Source organism: Stereum hirsutum (assembly GCF_000264905.1).
Source record: "Stereum hirsutum FP-91666 SS1 unplaced genomic scaffold STEHIscaffold_1, whole genome shotgun sequence".
NCBI lineage: Eukaryota > Fungi > Basidiomycota > Agaricomycetes > Russulales > Stereaceae > Stereum > Stereum hirsutum.
Window position 1 is genome coordinate 162,137 of NW_006763131.1, and position 14,799 is coordinate 176,935.

General features: G+C 50.0%; 4 protein-coding genes across 4 annotated transcripts; 1 reads left to right on the forward strand and 3 right to left on the reverse strand.

Moving 5' to 3' along the window:
* Positions 1-409: 409 nt before the first annotated feature.
* STEHIDRAFT_143350 (FAD/NAD-P-binding domain-containing protein) lies at positions 410-3,024 on the reverse strand (the record flags this gene model as incomplete). Its single annotated transcript, XM_007298346.1, has 12 exons — positions 2,230-3,024; positions 2,137-2,161; positions 2,036-2,075; positions 1,752-1,976; positions 1,591-1,687; positions 1,493-1,531; positions 1,356-1,427; positions 1,178-1,298; positions 1,016-1,122; positions 651-935; positions 531-575; positions 410-465 (listed from the first exon to the last, which is right to left on the reverse strand). Exons 1-12 carry the CDS (start codon positions 2,999-3,001, stop codon positions 410-412), a joined length of 1,884 nt encoding a protein of 627 aa, XP_007298408.1. The 5' UTR covers positions 3,002-3,024.
* Positions 3,025-3,377: 353 nt separating this feature from the next.
* Positions 3,378-5,556, reverse strand: STEHIDRAFT_116901 (uncharacterized protein; the record flags this gene model as incomplete). Its single annotated transcript, XM_007298347.1, has 11 exons — positions 5,376-5,556; positions 5,127-5,300; positions 5,013-5,039; positions 4,874-4,948; positions 4,810-4,815; positions 4,674-4,751; positions 4,524-4,611; positions 4,340-4,461; positions 4,273-4,280; positions 3,934-4,201; positions 3,378-3,872 (listed from the first exon to the last, which is right to left on the reverse strand). Coding segments are annotated over exons 1-11 (1,027 nt in total), but the record flags the coding sequence as incomplete, so codon positions are not given.
* Positions 5,557-5,858: 302 nt separating this feature from the next.
* Positions 5,859-8,030, reverse strand: STEHIDRAFT_164228 (uncharacterized protein). Its single transcript, XM_007298348.1, has 11 exons — positions 7,870-8,030; positions 7,588-7,788; positions 7,484-7,510; positions 7,352-7,429; positions 7,266-7,271; positions 7,160-7,204; positions 7,047-7,106; positions 6,714-6,992; positions 6,646-6,662; positions 6,325-6,592; positions 5,859-6,247 (listed from the first exon to the last, which is right to left on the reverse strand). Exons 1-11 carry the CDS (start codon positions 7,963-7,965, stop codon positions 5,918-5,920), a joined length of 1,407 nt encoding a protein of 468 aa, XP_007298410.1. The 5' UTR covers positions 7,966-8,030; the 3' UTR covers positions 5,859-5,917.
* Positions 8,031-10,454: 2,424 nt separating this feature from the next.
* STEHIDRAFT_151111 (uncharacterized protein) lies at positions 10,455-14,278 on the forward strand (the record flags this gene model as incomplete). Its single annotated transcript, XM_007298349.1, has 7 exons — positions 10,455-10,801; positions 10,862-10,891; positions 10,955-11,034; positions 11,097-13,017; positions 13,122-13,764; positions 13,857-14,087; positions 14,159-14,278. The coding sequence occupies 7 exons, from the start codon at positions 10,455-10,457 to the stop codon at positions 14,276-14,278; spliced, it is 3,372 nt and encodes a 1,123-aa protein (XP_007298411.1).
* Between the last annotated feature and the right edge of the window lie 521 nt (positions 14,279-14,799).

Below are 14,799 nucleotides of genomic sequence, written 5' to 3' on the forward strand. Positions count from 1 at the left end.
AACGAGGAAGATAGCAAACATATCACAACAACACTGCCTATGCAAAGTGTTCGTCGCGATGAGGATGATATTTGTGTGTGAGTCGGACGGTGATGCATATGGATTGAGGATGCGAGCTGATGCGAGTCGGCTCAGGATCCTTAAAACACGTGGTAGCCAAGCTGTGGCCAGTGGCCGCCACACACCATCCACTTATTATAAGTAGGCCACGCAATCGCAATGACACTGAGTCAACGATTCTTCTGAAGCAGGCGCCCTATACTCAAGTCGACTTTATTCAAGGCGATAAAATTCTCCACCATTTATGCATATTGAACACTCCACGTACGGCGAATGCCAACTCTACGAGCACTCAAAACTACTTACGCTTCCGGTTGTATACGAGTCAAAGACTCTCAGGCTGTGGACCTTAAATCGCTGAGCTGTATCTCTCTCCGAACACGCCCTCTTCCATCGCCTTGATTTCTATAAGTATAACGAAAACGCAGCAGAAGTCAGCTAGCAGTTTCACGACAAAATGCGAGACTGACGGAGGGCTAGATGTTTAGAATGATATCGACAAAGGGCCAGATTTCCTACAATTTATACATAAGATATCAATCCCACTATTTTTTGTACCCATTGATCCGATAAACTGATGATCCACTCACCCATCATGACATACAGCCCCTCCACGCCCGTGTCTCTCCATGCAGACCTGATCTCCCCCTCCTCATTCAATCCCCATATCGTCTTCAGCTTACTCGTCACTTCCTTTCCGCACAGCTTTTCAATCGGATCTCTGACATTCGTATACCCAGTAGCAAAGATGACGACGTCGGCGTCGAGGGTCGTTCCGTTCTCAAATTTGAGGCCAGTGGGTGTGAAGGTGGAGATAGGGCTATCGTTCTTGAGTTTGATCTTGCCGTCTGCTATGAGTTTGCTTGTGCCGACGTCTATTTCGAAGATCCCAGGAGAGTTTGAGTCAGAAGAGGTGGATCGGTCCAATCAGTTGCGAGACAGCTGCGCGACGTACCGAGGTAATATCCTCCGCCCTTCGTGAACGCGAGCAGCAGGAATCCGGAACCTTCGTTCCCCCACCCAAGTTTGAATCCACGCTTTCGAAGACCATCTAAGAGTTCCCTGTAGACATATATTGGCGTGAGATCTTGACCAGAAACGCAGAACGAGAGCTCACTTGTCCGCTTCAGCAAGATCTTTCGTCTTCCGCTGATGTACAAGATGGATGAGGTGCAGTGGGTATGAAGCGTGTATAATATCGGCGATTTCTGTAGGTGGTGCGTGCTCGGAGTACAGATCTGTTGGACCGGTGCGAGTGAGATCGAGAAAGAGGGGGATGCAGGAGTCTAGCGTACCGGAAAGAAGAATATGTAGTCCGTGCTTGGTGGACATAACGTAGGTCTCACTTCGTTGATACATCGTGACATCTAAGATATCGAGTTCGGATGAATGAATTTCGGATAACTTGAGGCTAACTAGGGGAGGAACTGACCGATGTCGTGTTTATAGCAGTCGGCCGAGATATCGTGACCTGAGTGATACAGAGATTGAGACACAGTTGGAGAAAGATTGGAACGTATATGATCGTACCAGAAGTACAAGCCCCAACAACCACAACCTTCTTGCCTACATGATCTCTCGCACTCCCAAACTGCGACGAATGGAAGACCTTTCCCTTGAACTCATCCTGCCAAACGATGCCGTCCCGTGAGTTTGGCGGTCTCAGATCAAATAGATGTACGAGTGATTACCATCCCGGGATATTTTGGCATCGACGGTGTTCCTCCTCCCCATCCCAGAGCAAAGACAAGATGTTTGACCTTGAACGTTCTTTGTTCTGGATTACCGGAGTTGCCCCGTAGGATGGTGATCGTCCAGATCTTGGTGTTGTGATCTTGAGTTACCGAGGTGACCGTGGATGACGTCCATATATTGAGCTCGAGGCACCGAGCGTAGCCTTCGAGCCAATCGGCGAGCTGAAATGTGGGAGCGATCAGTCGGATTTCGGAGACAAAGAAGGGTATCGTGGCGATACCTTAGGAGCAGGCGTGAAGACGGGCCAAGTTGGAGGGAAACTAAGAAAAGCACAATCACAATTAAGCGACATAAAGACGAGGAAGGGATATGAATACATACGGGATATATGGCATATGATCGTACCCTGATGCGACCGGTTCGTTAGTCGAGAGTTATCTTGCCACACGCCACACATGATAGGAAGACTCTCACAGACTGGATCGTGCAAACATAAGGCCTCGTATCTTGTCCTCCACTGATCCCCGACTCTCGCCTGTCTCTCTATCGTAAGTGTCTTCACGCCTAGAAACTTCAACCTCGCCGAGATCTCTAGTCCACTCTGACCAGCCCCTATGACGATGACCTTTGGCTCCTCGCCATCCTCCGGCCTGCAGTCGAGTTCCTTACGGCGATCAGAAGGCCAATGACCGTGGTTGGGGTTGGACAGGCGGTGCGGTCCCGAGAGCTCGGGGTAGGAGGAGAGGGATTCGAGAGCAGTGTAGATGGTATGGGCTTTCCAGATGTATTGTCCAGGCGTGGGTGACGGAGTGGGAACGAGACGAAAGACGCCGGAGCCGGTTCCGATTGAGGTCTTGAACTTGAAAAGAGCTTGGATCCAGAGTAAGTCGTCGTAGGGCCTCTCCAGTGCGACCCATTTCTCCTGAAGAGCGCAGTCGTGTACATTTGACTGCTTGAGACGATCGTTCAGGAACGTCTTCACTTTATCCTCTCCGTAGAAGGTACGGTAGTCCCAGGTCAGAGAAAGTATGTCGCGCCAAAAGACATTTTGGCCGGGTAAGAGAAGCGAGATGAGAGTGGAGACATCCGAGTTTGACAAAGCCTGAGAGAAGGAGGAGAACCACTCCCTAGCGACGTCGAGGGCATCGATGGACGAGTCGGTCTCCTTCTTGACATCGGAGATGCCGAGGCTGTTGAGAGTCGGAAGAGCGAGAGTGGGAGGAAAAACTGGTTCAAAGTCGGCCATCGCTCTACGAGGACAAGAATAAGTATGAGGTGGGAAGCGAGTAAAAGCGTGGACGAGGATGCCATTTTATGGAAAGCAGGAAACCCATGACAAGACGGAAGGGCGTGTAGCGGATTCCGTCACCCGTGAGCATAGTGCATCATTTCGATAGTGCAAAAAGAGGATGCGCGAGAACAAGGCCGTTTTGAGCCAGTCCCATGTTCAGACTTTGCGGTCATGCCATCAAGGAAGCGGGTCACCTGTGTAGCTGTTTAGGGGGCGTTGATCGTAAGTAGTCACCAGATGAGGCCAACAAAAGGTGATACCAACAGACAAGCAGAGGGCTGCTATTAGGCTCGATCGAGATCATCGCAAGAGAACCAACAATGTTATTCGGGTGGCAAAAGAGGACCTGTGACGCCACACCCAGAAGCCCTTGGACGCCACACGCTTCGAGGTCCTGAGGCGACGTCCTGAGGCCCGAAGCGATACATACGAAATCATGAGAGCGCAACTCAGTTCAGGAGACCAATCTCGCTTGTCGCTCTCGAAACTAGCTACTCAACGACATGTCGGACCCACTACTTTTCCGCCGCTTATTGGCACCCATGGTCTCCGTAGCGCGACCATGATCGTCTTCCTCGTCTAAATATTCTATGCCTCTCTTCTGACTGGTACCTATACTGTTTGTGAGAGGCAAAGATGACGAGTTGTAGTAGGATCGCAGTTCCCGATCTAGAGACACGCTGAAGGCTACCCTGCGGAGAGCGAGGCATCGGACCTTCAAAGTACCGTCTTGGTACCAAGTGATTATCTTCTGCTTTGTCTCGGGGGTGATGGAGCTGCCACTGGGCGTGAGAGTTGACTGTTCGTAAAGGTGCTCCATTTGATGCTTTGAGCAATCGTTCAGTATAGTATTTATCGATGAGCTCGAAGAAGGAGGAGCGACGTACGGGACTCAACTTCGCTTGAAGGATATCGCTTCTGGTAGAAAGATGACTGACCGATATGCATTCATATCGACCCCAGTAATGCCAGAGTTGCGTATTGGACTGCACCAACAACTCCTTGTGCTGGCGGAGTTTGACAGCTCTTTTCGTTGTATCTCTTCTCACAGAGCCGTCGACACGTTGATCAGGTTCAATGAGCAGGATATTCGCGATATTATGATCATCGCCCAAAACGAACGAGAGGCCGCTGAGATGGAGCAGTTTGCGAGATCTAAGGCAGTTTTTCTTCTTAGTGAAAAATATGTCGAAAGTAGCGTCAAGCTATACAGTGACAACTCGAACCTTGGAAGCTAGATAAGAATAATGAGTACTACTATGTTTCAATGAGAACGCAATTGTTTCTTTTTACCTCCGGTGGGACGAATTCAGCCGTTTGCGCATAAGGCATGACGGTTTCATATGTCGGCCAGGACGAGCCCCCACGACAGCTTTTGCGCAACTGGAGAAACACTTTTATACCTTCTTCCGGAGCTACGTAGGTGACCACGCATATTGAATCCTGTGCAGGACCTGATATCGTAGACGACACTTACCGGATCTCCATTTCCCTTGGTTTTGACCTCTATATTTTTTCGGTCGATGCCGCTTTGACGGACCCGCCATTGAGCGATCGTCAACAGCCTTGTCGTGTCTTGGTCAGAAGTTACGAAGTCTCAGTAGCATGGGTAGTATAGAAACCTCACATCAGTGAGCATGGCACTATCAAGGTCTATTTGCATACGTTCGATGCCTTGAGTGATGAGAGCAGGTCCATTTCCATGCTGCTAGGACAATGGCTTTAAGTCACGGATACGTCTTCTGATGATGCGCGAGTCTTACAGAGCTCTGTGTCGGGAAAAATGAGACGTGAAAGGTATATAGAACGAAATACGAAGATGCGTACTGGAACCTCCTCGTGACGTTCGTTTTTCTTCTCGTAAGCGTCGATTTTCGTCTTCAAATGCGCCAGTTCATCTTCCTGAGGCCAGCAAGAGTTTGCTATGCTTAAGATCCTACCAATAGCGGTAAAACGAATGACGAACCTTCTGTTGTAGTCGTTGTTCAAGCTCCTGCGTAAACGGGGCCAATTGTCGACGCTACATCCAATATGTGCGCCCAACGCAGGTTCAGGGTCGCTCAGGTGAGAACTTACGTACTCTGTGGTCTGCATATACAAAGCCAAAGGTGGGCACTCTTTCGACGCTAACCGCAAGATTTTCCTCCGCCTTTTTCAACAAAGCAGATAGCTGTCTCTTGAGGTCGTCTCTTTCCCGCTTTAGCTCCGCCACGGTAACCTCATATCCTGCATGGTCGGCGGCGATACTCACATTCTACAAGAACATCAGCAGCGAGCAAGGTCGCCTGAGTACCTCAGAGGGAGTTATGTAGAGACAAATGTATCTTACCATCTGTCGTAATGCCCGTAGCTCATCGGCCATCCCGGCAAGCAGAGGGACCGCGACATCGCGAGGCAGGCGAAGAATCTCGTACGGCGAGAGCTCCATCACGCTGCTGGAGTTTTCGAAACTCCAGGTAGTCTGAGTTGTCTGGGTAGTTCGACTGATGGAAGTGGTTGAAAGGGACGGCGATAATACCAAGAGTCGGACGGTGTGGTTCGTGGAAGAAATTCAACCCGAGGACTTGAACATGGCACAGCAACGGAAATCGCCGAACCCATCTTTGCCACTCAGGTGCTGTGGCAACTTGGTGGCAACTTCAAAGGTCGAACACCTACTACCATCCGGTCACACCGTTTTCTGCTAGTATCTAAAACAGAAATCATGGCTGAACTTTGTGGAGCGAAGTTACGAAAAATGACCGGGCTCGGATTCGGAGAACCATCTCACCAACTTCGTGACTGTGAATGGTTCTGCTACGCGCGGGGAACTCAGAGACTAGTGTCATGCTACAGAAACAGAAACATTATGTCTAAGAAAGCCACATCCGGTCACTCTCCTTGTCCAGCCTCCAACTCAGGGCCCTTGTGCCGCTTCGAAGAGCCTTCGCACAACCCATGGTCCCCGCTTTTCCTCTTCCTAACTCTAGCTACGAACGACGTCTCAGCAATCTGACTCGAACGTTTATGCGGCCGCACGTAATCTTCGTTGGCAGTACCGTGGAGTTCCTTATCGAGCTCGATATTGTAACCTATTCTTTCAAAACCAAAACAATCGATCTTGAGAGTCCCTTTCCTGTAACGCTTTGCGACCATTTTCTTCTGCACTGGGATGTCGTTGCGGTGTCCAACAGTAGATTCTATAAGATATTTCTGTTGACCCTGTTATAACGCCGACGATAATGGTAGAAAATCAGCTACAAACGAAATAAGGAAAGGCGAGTCGGCGGTCAACGCACAGACGACATGGTAGACCAGAGGGTCTTGGGTGGCGCTTCGCTAAAGAACAAGCATTTGTAGCGTCCGGGATATATCCACGACGAATCAGAATAGCTAATTTGTATCGTCATCTCAATGACATCTCCGCACGCAATGGGGTGAGTGACTAGCTCCCACTTCCCCGCGGAGATAAGTCGCTCGTGGGGTAGTATTGCCAGGGTGCGTGCAAGGCCGCGGACATGGTGCATAAGAGAGCTTCGGTGGGTAGGGAAAATGGGATGGGAAAGACTAGACCAAATATTTCAGTCGGCATCCTTCGTTTACTTCTGCATATGACGCACCGAATGGATGATGATATCTTAGAGATATATCAGTCAAAGAAAGAGCGTTGTCTCGTGCAAATACGTACCCTAGGCTGTTCATCTTTACTTGAGAACGGTTTAAGATCTGTACTCTCAGGTAACAATGGGCAAGGGTCTCGGAAACGCTCCTTCCTAAATGCTACAACATCAATGTCGATGTCTGTAGGCCATTTCATCGTTGAGCAGGACCATGGTGCCGGGAAGAGGTAGCCAACTTCACCGGAGATTTCCTGCACTTTAGACTCTGCGAGTAGTTCGTTCTCCTGCGAGCATGGCTTGTGAACCAGCTCTAATTGAGCCTGAGTGGAAGCCAGATCTGGTAGAACCTTTATTATTATATTTAGCACTGGAAACCAAAAAGAACAAATTGAGAGATTTACCTCTGTATTGGTCTCGCCCTTGGCAGTCAACTGTGATTCTGATGATCCTAATCGGTCGCACTGTTCGAAATGAGGACATGTATATGTGCGATAATGGGGCAACGTCACTGCACCAATGTCACATCTTGGCCGTCGGCATCGGATGGTATGGCTCGCTGCTGAAGAGAACATTGAATGTGAGGAACACGGTATTACTACATAAGCAGTGCGGGTGCATACCAATCGCTGTCGCATGCAGTCAGTTGTAAAGCAAGGAGCCGAACAATAACATGGTATTGTGGAAATCATGAGCAGAAATTACACACTTTTATCTCTGCCTTGCGCTCCGCTGCCTTCTTCCGCAGTGTAGCAATCTTTGTTGTGAGATTCTCGATGGTCTGGTCCTATATACTGATGGTCAGTACAGTCTACAGAGATGATAGAAGAGAATAGAAAACCTGGTTTTCAACCCTATGTCTCAGTTCCTGTAAAGTTTGGTGAGCGAAGGATTAAAAATGACGCTTATGGGAGATAACAAGCAATCCGTCCCGTTTCGACGTACCTCATGATCCTCATACACAAACCCAAACGTAGGTTCTGCTATAACATCCAAGTTGACGCGTTCTTCAAGCCGATTAAGCCGATCCGAATTTTCCAGCTCCACTCTAGTCAGACTGGCTTCCAGTTCGCATTTCTCCCATTTCAGCCTGGCGACATCGTTCTCGAGGCTGCGGTGACCTAAAGAATCGGTGCATTGCGTTTTCTTTGTGATAAGATACAGAAACGGGGTTTAGAGCCAAGAGATTAATGATATGTCAACACTGCTATTCATGATTACGAGTACCTGTCGAGCAGTCCGAAGCTCACTGGCCATTTTTTCGAGGAGAGGCAGTGCAATTTCGCGCGGGAGTTTTAGGAGATCATTGGGTGAGATCTCCATGCTCCTACCGTACGCGCTATCCGTGGACCAGAACAGACGTGGCAAGCGGCCTGATTGTACACGAGAGCTGTTGAATACGAAGAGAACGAAGACGTCCGAGCTCAGATTGATGGATTCCTTCAAGTTTCAAAGTTGAACGAAGATGGGACCGCTGGCAACCGCCGAACTCTCCGGCCCGGATTATAACGCCACTGTGGCGACCCACCTAGTCGCACCTGCGTCCAGGTTGCGTGGAATGCTTCAACAACGTCGTAACAAAATGTGCAAGAGTGCAAATATGACTCAGTTCTATTTATCGTGACCGACGTATATGACTCGGAGCGATACACAACAAAGACTCCTCGTTCAGTAGCTATGCGTCCTGTGTTGAATTCGCATACCTACCAACTCCCCGTCTCTTCGAACCACCGAACTCTACATCCAGTCCATCACATTTTCTGCTGTCCTGAGCGCTGGCATTATCACCGAAGATTTGCGAGAAGGTCTCTTTCTCACAAGTCGAAGAAGTATGAAGCGCCTGGTCGAGTCGTCTATCGAAAGCAACCCTTCGTAGCGCGTAACAGTAGACCTTCAATATACCGTTTTCGTAGAGCCCGGAGATCATCTCTCTCGTGTCTTGGGTGGCGGAGTCAATTGCTTCAAAAGTGAGCTTGACGAGGGCTTCCTTCTGGTCCTGTTATGTAGAAGTAGAGACCACCGTTCAATTGTCTGCAAAAGCTGTCAAGACAAGGCAAAATGCATACGCACATATTCCATATTCTTCCAAATACGCTCCGCAGGAGCAACACATATCTGTGCACACTCATATCTTCCTACATGAAACCATGAACTTTGCTTCGGAACGCTATCATAATGGATCAACAATTCCATCACTTCGCAGGTGTTAATGCCATGAGGCGCCGTGGACCAGTTCGAGGCAGTGGCGTTGTAGCGTCGACGTGGGAGAACGCATACTAGATGAGAGAGGGGATCTGTTCCGGCAGTTTGATATATGAGGGAGGAGTTGGAGAGGGGTAGAAAGGGATAGACACTGGATGTGAAGGTCTGAGCCGAACTTAAGTAACTGGTGCGAGTGAAACAGAGGACTTACGCTAGCGGCATTGGGATCTGGACACATGTAAGGTCCCGTTAGCAATCAGTAAAGAATTTGTAGAAGCGTACCTTGGGCTCGATGTATATAGGATCAGTGGAGTATCTGACGAGGCCGCCTAGAGAGGGCAGTGAGATATCTTTCTCAGAATACGATTCTTTGAGAAAGTCAAGTGGGTCCATGGAATGGCCTGATATAAGGGACACATATGAGAATAGGTTCAGGAAGTTGGAGGGCGATGACCCCATTATTTGACTTCACCGTTTCGGCCTTCGATCTCAGCCCGAAGGATCGAGATATCTAAATCTTTCTCTTTCAATAGAGCTTCAAGCTCTTGCAACTCAGCGCTCGCGAGAGTAAAATCCTGCAAGATCTGCGAAAAGAAAGGGCTTATTGTTAGACGTTCAGTCGGCGTGTTAATCCAAAAGTAACGAACAGCATCATAGTCCGCAACTCTCGCTGCAAGTTCGACCTCCAACGACGCAAAAGTACGCCTTGAAAGCTTGGATGTGACTGAATCTCTTTCATGTTTCACGGACTTCTTCGTCGCGATGGCGAGCTTGGTCTTTAGGCTTTTGATGGTTTCCGCCTACGAAGTCGTGCTCTTCGATCAGATGACAGGCGCCTCACAGTACTCAGAAAAGCAGAAAAAAACTACATACCTGAATCTTGACCTTGCGTCCAAGCTCCTGTACGTTATCGTGAGCGAACACAGCGCCTAGGAAGCAACCTCAATAGCTCCTACATGACATACCTCGTGATTCTGATACACAAAACCGAATGCAGGTTCTTCAGCTAAATTTGACGCGATTGCTTGCTCTACCCTTTCGAAAAGAGTGGCTTTCTCTCGTTCCAAGCCAGATATCCGCGTTTGGAGATCACTTTGTTCTCGTTTTAGCTTCGAAATCTGCCAGTGCTCCCGGAGCCAACGTTTTGATCCGGTATTGCTCGGATTCTGAGAACGATGGTTCGTGGAAAACTAGTTCCAGTTTATTTTCAGTGGACAGTTATGTCGGTAGCGGCAAAACTCACCTGACGAGAGTTGCGAAGTCCCTTGGCCATTTTGTCTTGAAGTATATCAGGCTCTAAAACAGCTTCACGAGGGTCAAGAAGATCCGTGGAAGACAGGTGTCTCTGTTTGGTTTAGATCCAGACCAAAGAAAGCACCTACTTTGGAGGCTTTCTGGAATGGCAGAGATCACGAATGTCAGCATGTGGTGAACATAGTGAGGGGAGCGATGCTTGTGGTTCGGAGCTGAGAGCAACCGAAAACATGAACAGAGTGGGCCACCGAGTGGGGATTGCCGAAGCCTCACCGCGACGCCACACATGCTGGACAAATTTCAACTTTTCCTTCACCGCTCCTCGCTGCATCGTCTCGACTGTCGGTAACACTCGCATGAGCTCGGCGTCGACTGATAATGCCGTCAATGGCCCTGTAACCACTACTGTTGTATCTTCCAGGCAAAAAAGATCACGTCATAATACCAATGCTGAGGCTGGCCCGTCGAACTCGAAACGGCCAAGAACTGACTCTACTTTCGATGATCTCTACGGCAACAACGGAGTTCCAAGCAATCAGCCCGAGCGAGGAGAACCGAAGGGTCACTTGGTTGTGGATATAATGGAGAGAGCGCAGGATGTTCCGGAAGCCGAATGGTTTAGAAGGGTTGAAGTTAAAGCGAGATTAGAGGTGTTCAAGTTGCAATTAGCGGGAAAGGCCCAGAGCGGACCAGCGGTCATACAGTGCGTATTTTGGCGGAACTGATATTGTCCATAATATATGATTTGACGTCTGGACGAAAGTCGGAACGGGAGGTCGATGAAGATACCCTGGTATGCTTGCTGTTTCTCGTTATACTTGACCTCTTCATCATACCTCCCTGCTCTGTGAACTAGGACCAAGGATGAGACTGTAAAGCCGCCGCCGATGATATTCAAGCTAGAGCCACAAGATACGAATGCGACCCCACATCTTGGTTAGTGCTGTCGCAATGAACGCGATGTTCATACTGACATTGCTCAAAACCTATTCCTATAGATGTGGCCCAACCTCCGATTCCCATGCTGGACAACTACGACGAGGATATTCCAGGTCTTACTGCAACCAATTCGACTGCTATCGCGTCTACTTCTGGGCTGGCGGAGCCACTTGACAAGCGAGTAGACGCTGGGTCTGCCGTCGGCGTCGGCGTCCCCCCGGTCGCAACAATAGCTAATCTTGACTCGTCAGACATGGAGATAGACTCAGAGGTTGACGAATTGGCCAACGACGATGAAGGCCGTCGATTCGTTACGCCGACATGTCGAACCACGATAGCAGAGGCTCCGCCACCATTACCGTTTCTCACTGCACCTGCACAAGCCGTACTGCAGAAGCCGTCTTCTTCTTGTGCGCCACACCTGGATCATTCACGTAGGCGATCAGGAACGATGGCACTTCCTCGACCATCCCAGGGTTACCACAACGCGATGAAGCCGTCCTCTTCGTGTGCGCCACACCTAGACCATCCACGTAGACTCTCAGAGGAGACGGTAATCCCTCGACCATCTCATGATCACGACAACGCAATTGCTTCGTCCTCAGCCCCTGATGTCCTTCGTGTGGCACCGTCTAACACACTCTCGCCACCCCAACGCCGCCTCAATTCATCGGGTCCAACAGTTCCACCTATGGCTCTCGATGCCCACCAGAGAAGGAACCCGAACGAAAGGATTACCCACCCTCTTCCTGCGCGGCCATCCACCGTCGCTTCCAGTCCACGCGATCCATCTCGCAAGACGAGTGCTCCTGGTCATATTTTTGGGTCTGGTTGTCCCGACCTTCCTTCAACTTCAGGCGCCTCTTCGTCCGCTATGCCACCACCCGTCCTGCACACAAATAACAATTTTATCCGTCGTACGGTTTCCACGAGCTCATCCGGATTTCGCAATAAGATCCCAATCGCAATCCCTATTCCTGGTTCGCCTGGGTCATCGTCGAACAGTCGCTCCACGTCCGCGCACCGCAGACGAACGCCTCCTCCAAGCCCCAAATCGACACTCAAATCTACAACGGACGCGTCATCCTCGCGTGGCCCTGAGCCTCCCGGTCTAGATGCGTCTCCAGAGACTATCATGCGCTATGTCAATTCGATGTCCCTGGACGAGATCAATGCGAATGAACATATGCGAGACCGCCAAACGCCTCAGCAGGGGTCTTCCCAGGCCAAGGGCAAGAAACGTGCCGATAGCGAGTACTCGTCCGTTTCGGAGTCGGCAACATCCTCGTCTTCATCATCATCTGAGGAAGAGTCTGATAGAGAACTTCCACGACCTATCTCTCCGCCGCAGAGGTCACCACAGAAGGGGAGAGCACAGTCTGCGAGTTCATCATCAAACTCATCCAGCTCGGAGGACGACCGAGACGAACCCATCCGACCGCCGAAATCGAAGCCAGAACGACGTGTCATCATGTCCTCGCCTCCTGTAGAGCAGACTCTTTCCGCAAGAGCGAAAGGCAAACGACGCGCCGTCTCTGACTCGTCCTCCAGCTCCTCCGACTCCGAAGATGAGCCCACGCGTGGACAATCTCGGTCTTGGTCGAAGGGTAAGGACAAGGCGGCAAATGCGGACGTCATCGAGATCAGCTCTGGTTCTAACACCGAGTCAAGCTCGAGCTCTGATTCTGACGCTGCCCAAATCGCCCATCCTAAATCTGCTGCACGCCCTCTTCATCGCTTCGACTTGATCCTCCAAAACCCGAGAGGCCTCGCCCGACCTGCCGGTCCTCCAGCCCCAGCTGGCGCCGCTTTAGCTATACCCCCTGCGAGAGGCAAACGAAGAGACTACTCGACTCCAATCCCGGAAGTTCCGCATGGTCGTGCACGATCCTTACTCGTTCCACACTCGAACAGTTTGCCGCTTATGGCGGTCGACATAAAGGGGAGGTTCAACTTTTTGGCCAAGAAGAAGCAGAAGTTGTGCGTCTCTCTTCCGCCTTTCACCCATTTTCTTCTTCCTTCTTTTTGTATGTATCTCTCTATGGGATGTCAGACACTGACGAGACTATGTTGGAACATCATAGCAAGCTCATTGAGCCCTTCAAAAATAACGTCATGCCACAGGACGACATCACCCGTCGTGTCTCCTCGTCCACTATCCTTGACGACGTAGCCATTGTCGGGTTCGAGTTCCCGCGGGCTTATAAGGCCAAGAAGGGTATACAGGTCACACTCTGTCCTTTGGATGTGTGTAATGGGTATGGTAAGATCTTAGACGCACAGGGAGACACGAGAGACTCGGAGGAAACATGCAGGAACAGGCTCAGGAAGCTTCGTCCGGAGCGGTATGATTTGACGCCGTATCTTAAGGAAGGTGTACACGCTCTGGCAGGCGTACACTCGGGCGATGGTAAAATCAAGTTCTTGAGCGGTGGGGAGGACGGATCGGTGCATCTGTGGCGCGTCACGTCGAGTGGTACTGAGGATGAGGCTGGGGCTGAGCAAGGAGTCAGATACAAGGCTTCGAGGCCGAGACGGTTAGGGTTGAAGCATAAATCGGTGGTCATCGCACTGGAATATAGGCAGCGAGATTCCTCGATCTTCTCGTGCGCGGGGAGAAATCTTTGGCAGTGGGATTTGGAGGGCGATCAGGCGATGCAGCAGCAAAAAGTGTCGAATGACATTTATTGGATTCATACTGCGACCAAAAATTTTGTTGTGCTAGAGGTGAGTTGTAGCTTATACTTCTTGACCTGTCCATTGGGCTTGACGTTTCAATCACCCTTCTATCTGCACCTGGATCTATCTCGTCTCAACAGGCTCAACATAAATATCGCCAAATAACTATATACGACACCCGCACCTCATTCAATCGCGAGCCAGACGCAGAGTTCGGATATACCTACGTGCGAAAGACCAATCCGAAAACTGGCGTCCCTAAATCCGAAGAAACACGTTTCGTCCATGGCGCTGTGGATCCGAGTGGGAATTACTTTGTCAGAGGCTTCCAGGATGGAGTTGTGAAGTTGTGGGACTTTAGGAAGACGAAGGTCGGTCTTGGCTCTCTGAGTTGGAGGGAACTTCAGATTAACCGGTGACTTTATCGTTCTGTCATGGTCAGGACGTGGTGGAGACGTATATCGGGTCAGCCCACGAGGAGATCGTACACACGACCTTCGCGGACGGATACGTCGCAGCTTATGGCGATACTTCGGTCGATTTTTGGTCGGTCAATCGATGATTGGATCACATTACCTTGGCCAGCACAAATTCTTGGTTGTGAGTCGAATCACTGTGCTCTTCGAATCATGAGGGCCAGTATTGATGGTCAGAACATTTCTCTTAGGTTTTCGCATCTGCTCTTGCACTCGCTTTTCTTGTCGGACTTTGCACGCTCTGTAGAGTATCGAAAATGTTCAATAATAACATGAATAGTTACAGTGTAACGGCCGCCAGGCTTCATTCCCACTCAGATTCTCACTACGACAGTCGGATTGACACGGCTCGCGTAGGCGTCATCGAGTAGCTCAGCTACCAGCGCGATCTTGGACCAAAGGTATGCTGTATCGCCCCATTGACTGTGTTCTTCGTTGAAGCTCCCAATAGGCTCATCAATTCGTTCATGGAATAAGGTCGAAAACATGATAGTCCAAAGAATGCCATAGCTTGCCGAGTCTTTGCTCTCCTCCACTTTTTCGATGCCGATTGTGACATCCATTGGACTCGCCACGCCTCCAGAGCCCTCATCTGTTGAGGATGAAC

Coding starts and splice junctions, on each gene's coding strand:
- STEHIDRAFT_164228 (XM_007298348.1), bottom strand. CDS start 7,965: ATGGAGATCTCACCCAATGATCTCCTAAAACTCCCGCGCGAAATTGCA. Junction 7,430..7,483: donor GACATAGGGTTGAAAACCAG/GTTTTCTATTCT, acceptor ATCAGTATATAG/GACCAGACCATCGAGAATCT. Junction 6,248..6,324: donor TCTGGTCTACCATGTCGTCT/GTGCGTTGACCG, acceptor GCGTTATAACAG/GGTCAACAGAAATATCTTAT.